The sequence below is a fragment of the Colius striatus genome, chromosome 22, assembly GCF_028858725.1.
Source record: "Colius striatus isolate bColStr4 chromosome 22, bColStr4.1.hap1, whole genome shotgun sequence".
Classification (NCBI taxonomy): domain Eukaryota; kingdom Metazoa; phylum Chordata; class Aves; order Coliiformes; family Coliidae; genus Colius; species Colius striatus.
Genome location: NC_084780.1, coordinates 4,237,771 through 4,244,243, shown reverse-complemented (window position 1 = coordinate 4,244,243; position 6,473 = coordinate 4,237,771). Strand labels below are relative to the sequence as shown.

Genomic DNA, 6,473 nt, shown 5'->3' with positions numbered 1-6,473 from the left:
TCACACTGCTGTCTCCTGCTCTGCACTGGACTCTTCTTTCTTCCTCTTCATCTTGCAGAAGCCATGCAGCCCACAGAAGCAAGCAAAGGTGAATTGGGGCATCACCTGGAGCAGGAGAGGTGTGGGAGCACTCCTGGGAGACCTGGATGGGGACAAGGAGAGGAGTCATAGAATCACAGAATCACAGCAGGGTGGGGGTTGGAAGGGACCTTTAGAGCTCATCCAGTCCAACCCCCTGCCAAAGCAGCTCCCACCTAGATCAGGTCACACAGGAACGTTCCAGGTGGGTCTTGAAGACCTCCCAAGAAGGAGCCTCCACACCCTCCCTGGGCAGCCTGGGCCAGGGCTCCCTCACTCCAACACTGAAACAGTTTGTCCTTATGTTTCAATGGAACTGTTTGTGTCCCAGCTACATCCCATCACCCCTTGTCCCATTGCTACATACAACAGAAACAAGTGCTGCCCCAACCTCCTGACACCCACCACTGAGATACTTGTAAGTATTAATGAGCTCCCCCCTCAGCCTTCTCTTCTCCAGGCTGAACAGCCCCAGGTCCCACAGCCTTTCCTCACAAGGAAGATGCTCCATCCCCTCAGCATCTTGCTGTCCCTGCACTGGCCTCTCTCCAGCAGTTCCCTGTCCCTCTGCAGCTGGGGAGCCCAGAACTGGCCCCAGGACTCCAGATGAGGCCTCAGCAGATGTGGCAGAGCAGAGGGGGAGCAGAACCTCCCTGGCCCTGTGCCCACACTCTTCTTCAGGGCAGCTCCTGCATCCTCCATGGGCAGGATGGAAGACGTAAGACAGATCCCCAGAATCACAAACCTGGACCAATCACCCTGCACATCTTCCCCTTCCTTCCCTGCACCCAAGGCCCCCAACCACACACTCCCAAATTCCCCACCCACTTAAAGACAAGGTGATTAACCTCCCTCCCCCAGCCCCTCTCCTCAAAAGCAACACACAACTGGGACAGCCTGGGGACAGCTTGCAGTGCCTGATGCATATTGGAGGGCAGAGGGGAGGTGAGGTGCCCTGGGAGCAGCCTGGTGCAGGGGCAGCACCAGTGATTCCAGCACAATGAAGCACAGCTGAGAGCAGAGCTCACTCTCTTTGTGTCCCTTCTCAACAGATAAAATAATGCCCCAAAGCACAGCCCCACATTCTGGCCCAACAGCTGCACAATGCCATTATGCTAATGAAAGGCTGCTTTTAGGGAAGTACCTAAGAAACACACCCAGGCACCCTGTCTGAAATGAAACCTAGCTTTTGTACAGTTTGCACATGAGCAGCTCTAAATCTGCCTCAGAAGAGGCAGTGCCCAGCCAAGGCTCATCCTCACCAGCACTGTGCCAGCCTCAGGCTGTGGGGAGGGCAGAGGGACCACAGCACCACTGCACAGTCACTGCCTGGGGCTCAGTGCAGAGCAGCAACAAGGCATCTGCTCCTGTCATCACCAGCATGGACAGGGAACATCTCAAGGCTTCTGTTTAGCCATCTGTGAAATGGGCACAGTGCTCAAGCTGTCCAGTGACCCAGTGGAAACCTCAGTGTAGGAGGTACTGTCACCTCCTGAGCCCCACTGACACTGGCAGTGGGGAGTAAAGAGTGACCCTGTGACACCTTCAGCCCCCTCCTCCAGCCAGGCACTGCTGAGAGCCCCCAGCCCACAACCCCAGCAGAGTCTGGAGCAGCCACAGCAGGGGCAGCTGGGAGATGAACTATGGGGAAAAAAGCCAAAGCCAGCTCACCTGCCTGACCCCCCCCCATCTCCAGTGATGGTGGTGCAGGGGGGTGATGCCACAGCCCTGCTTTTCCCCTCTCCCCCTTTCCAAGAGGCCCAGCTGCAGCACAAAGCAGCAGCGAGAGGCATCCCATTTAATTCACTTCTGCCTCCACTCCCCCACTCCCCAGCCATCTGGGTACCTGTCTAGTAGCTCCCAAATTAAATAAGGCTACCTCTGGAGCTCACAAATAATGACAACAGCCTCTTTAATGAGTCTCCTGCTCTGAATGGCTTCTCAGCACAGCAGAGGGGCTCCACTGGCTCTCTTTGTGCTGCTGCTTTTTGTTCCCAGCCTGAGAATGGGATTTTGGAAGGGAATGGCTGGTGTGGAGGGGGCTGCACAGGGGCCAGCCCACCAGGGCTGGGGGCCACTCACCTCCTGGCCCCTGCACCCTCCCAGCTCTGCACAGCTTTGCTGACAATGGGAAAGCAGAAGAAGCCTCTGGGATAGGTTTGGCACTGCCAAAGCCACATTTGGCAAACTCCTTCCTGGCCTGTGCAGGGCTCCCACCCAACACTGGTGCTTGCTGTTTAACACCCTCCACATTAACCAGGCAAACACCACCCCAGACCTCCCAGGTAGCCTTGGCTGGGCAGCTCTGGGTCCCTGTGGGTGCCCATCTCTGCTACCCTATGCCACCCCCTACATCCCCATCCCTGCAGACACAAAGCCACCCCGAGAGCCTGGGCGGTCTGCCTGGGACCCCAACCTCCATTAGGCACCTATTGATATATTTAGAGGAGCTTGTAACGTGGAGGCTTTTCAGGCTGACCCTCTGCCTCCCATTCAGGCAGCAGACAATGATGAATGAGCCCCAGAGAATAGAGGCAGCCCAGCTGAGGCTGATGCTCCTGTTCTTCTTGAAAAGGTAGAAAAAGGATGCTGAAGGAGCAAGGAATAATTAAAAGAGAAATGAACTGGCTTGGGCACTGATGACAGAAGCCCTGCCTGATTTGCAAGGGCTGGGCATGCTTCACAGACCCATGCTGCCCTTTCTATTCAAGGGAGAAGATGCTTTGGCTACAACTCCACTGCAGCAGAGCAAATGTGAGGAGCATTAAAAATGTAAAGCTAGAGAATTCTCTTTAGTCAACTGCACAACCCCAGGCTGTGTTTGTCACTGTCACAGTGATGAATTGGGAGCTGTCTGAAATCAGCATGCTCACTTTAATAATGTCACTTTCCCTGAGCCCTAAAAAAATGTCTTTCTGAACCAGCTGGACAGTCTATTCCTTAGCCCAGCAATTACCCATTTCCCTGGGCTTCCCTGGGCACAGCTGAAATAAGTCAGCTCAGGAGGGGAGGTGCTGGGTGCAGGCACAACCTGCTGCAGGGAAAGGTTGGGGCTACCAAGTGATATAGGTGGCTAGCAGCCAGGGGGATGCTCAGGCAACAGGAGCTTTTATTTCAGCTGATTTTCTGTCTCAGCTTTTCTATTTCTGAGGGATGCTGTTGAATTCACTTTCAGCTACTTGACTGGGGGGAAAAAAGCCCCCACCAACATGAAGTTCTGCATTTCAAAGCTGCCTTTTGCCACCAGCCTGTTGGGGTTGGGGTTGGTTTCTTTTTCCCTGGGAAATGAGATCATTTGCAATGGAAATTGGTCCCATATTTTTGCAGGGAAGTGGATGGAGTTCAATCATTTGTAACAAACTGGAGAAAAGTTCCCAGCAATTTCATTTGCCTCTCATGGTAACTCATCCATCCACCCCTACAGCCAAGGTTGTTCAGGAGTTGCTGATGATTTGAGGGATCACCAGCCTGGTTTGCTAAAATTCTCTGAGCAGAACCTGGTGGAAAAGTCTCTGGAGAAGGGCTGGGGGTGACAGGGCTGTGCCCATGGGACTGGCAGAGTTCTGCATGGAGAGAGCTTTGCCTGGAACTTCACAGAACCAGAGAATGGTAGAGGTTGGAAAAGACCTTTACAGATCATCTACTCCAACCTCCTTGTTAAAACAGCTCCCACCCAGATCAGGTCACACAGGAATGTGCCCAGGTGGGGTTGGAAACCTCCTGAGAAGGAGCCTCCACACCCTGCCTGGGCAGCCTGGGCCAGGGCTCCCTCACTCCAACACTGAAAGAGTTTTGCCTTATGTTTCAACAGAGTTTTTTGTGTTCCAGCTTCACCCCATCACCCCTTGTCCTGGCACTGGATACAACACAAACAAGTGCTGCCCCAACCTCCTGACACCCACCACTGAGATACTTGTAACTATTAATGAGCTCCCCCCTCAGTCTCTTCTCCAGGCTGAACAGCCTCAGGTCCCACAGCCTTTCCTCACAAGGAAGATGCTCCATCCCCTCAGCATCTTGGTGGCCCTGCACTGGCCTCTCTGCAGCAGTTCCCTGTCCCTCTGCAGCTGGGGAGCCCAGAACTGGCCCCAGGACTCCAGATGAAGCCTCAGCAGGGCAGAGCAGAGGGGGAGCAGAACCTCTCTCAACTTCACTCCTTTATATAAGCCTCAGAGTTGCAGCTTCCCCCATCCCAGGGTTGGGGCAGCTTGTCCCTGTGAGGACACAACCCCTTTCCCACACTCCCTCTCCCTCCTCACAGCCACAGGATCCATCCAATTTAGCCCCTTTTTTTTTTTACAGCCAAGCTTTCAAACCCATTATTTCTTTGGGTTGCTTTTCCCCCTCTACACCCCCCAACCTTGACCATCTCCCTGCTTACAACCAGAGCCAAGATAAAACCAACTTCAAAGCAGTTTCTATAACGAGCAGCAGCACATTGGAAACACAACAACAACAGAGGAGCCCAGGATAAAACTAACCTGAAAAGAAGCACCATCCCTTTAAGGAGAGATAATGAAGGGAGAAGCTGTTGCTTGGCATGTTTGCAGAGAATCACTAATTAAAACATCCCTTCTGTAAAGTATGCTGAGCCCATTGATTCTTCCCCCCACACAGTTAATTTGCTGCTAGGAAGGCAAAGTCACCAGGGTCCTCATTATCCAAATTTCACTGGCTGCAGCTAATGGTTGTAATTAATAGGTGCAATAAATTTCAAATGGGCAGCCAGGGTGTTCATTAGCTGGGGGCTGACTCAGCACCAGTGGCCTCACCACTTACTAAATAACCCATTTCCAAGCAGAAGGGAGGAGGAAGGTGCTTTGTGGTGCAGCCCTAAGAGCCAGGAGCAGAGGGGATCATTCCTGGCAAGTCCTGCATTTGTCTCGTTGCTGAATTGTCTGTGCAAACCTCCTCTAGCTCTCAGCCAGCTGACTGGGGCAAGGCTTTCTCCAAAGTGCTGGCACAGCTGAGTGACCTGGATTTCATATGGGATCAGCACTCGAGGAACCCAACTCACTGATGCAAAAGACCCAATGATAACATCCCGTAGCCAGGCATGGGTCAGACCCCAGGGAAACCCTTTGTGCCTTTTGGGGATGTGATCTGCAGCCTGATTTTTAATGCTCTGGTCCTTCTCTGTGCATCCTGAGCTTTAAAACCTCCCCTAGGCTCCTGCTGAGCATTGAGGAGGTCTCAGTGTTGCAGCCCCATGGGTGCAATGACCCTCCAAGGGACTGAGTGCTGCTGGTGGGTTGTGTCCCATTAGGGCATTGATTGAGACACTTAGGCTCCTCACTTCATTATCATCTGGCTGTAATTAACATACTATTAATTGGTATTCTCTCCCTTGAGTCTGGGACAGGCAGCCCTGGGGCTGGGTGACCCAGCAAGGAGCTGCTGTTTCTGCTTCTGCTGCTCTTCCAGTGCACCATCAATGCTGCCTGGAGGCAAACCCTGTGCCAAGCCCTGGCTGGGCAGTGGCCCCCCAGTCCTGGATGGGCAACAGCAGGCAGTGGCCCCAGCCCCATGTGCTGTGATGTGGGAAGAACCCCCTCCCTCAGCCCAGAAGGAATGTGAAGGTTGTGAACCATCTGGGTGGCCCTCTGAAGCCAAAATTCTGGCAGCTGCCAGGAGGGATGTCCAGGGCCCAACCCAGCAGCTTTGGGCTCTGTGTTGGGGCTAGGGGGCTGCCATCTCCCCCCCTGCAGGCAATACAAGGTGAGCCTCAGCCTCACCCAGCAGCAGCTCCAGGATCCAAGAGCTCCACGTCCAACTCCTGGAGGAAGTCAGGGATGGTGGATGCCTCATTCACACATGGCAGTTAATATCTGTAATCAGCAGCTCATCCTTTGCACATCCACTCCTGGGAGCTCAGGAAGGAGCAGGGACTGCTGCTGGGGTTGGACTGCTCCAACATCTTTGCCAGGCACTGCAGGAGATGCAGCTGCTCAGCAGCCCCTGTGCTGTGGCTCTTCCTTCCAGCCCATCCCTCAGGACCAAGGATGGGACCTTGATTTCTGCCCTTTGAAAAACCAGTGTGTGCCCAAGTTCTTGAAGATACTTGGAGTTTGCTAACATGATCTCCTGATTTATTGAAAGCTGTGAATGTTTGATAAGCACAGCAGCTGAGGGCATCTTTGCTTTGCCTGACCCTGGACGTGGGCACTAATTGCAGCTGCATGGGGCCACGGGCAAGAAGCTGCTCTAATTGAAAGGTGACTGGAGCTGCTGCTGGGAGGTGGATGCCAGACAAGCTGAGAGCTCACCTGGTGCTGGCAACATCTCCTCTTGGAAATGGACCTTTTCCAGGAGCCTCTGCCAATGTCAATGTATGGCAGGGCTTCCATGGAAACACTGTCCTGTGTGTGCCTCCCCCCTCACCTCCTGCAAGCCCT

General features: G+C 53.6%; 1 protein-coding gene across 1 annotated transcript; it reads right to left on the bottom strand.

Annotated features, from left to right (window-relative positions):
- On the bottom strand, positions 1-102 carry BLACAT1 (BLACAT1 overlapping LEMD1 locus). Its single transcript, XM_062013476.1, has one exon. It carries the CDS (start codon positions 100-102, stop codon positions 1-3), a length of 102 nt encoding a protein of 33 aa, XP_061869460.1.
- Positions 103-6,473: the final 6,371 nt, after the last annotated feature.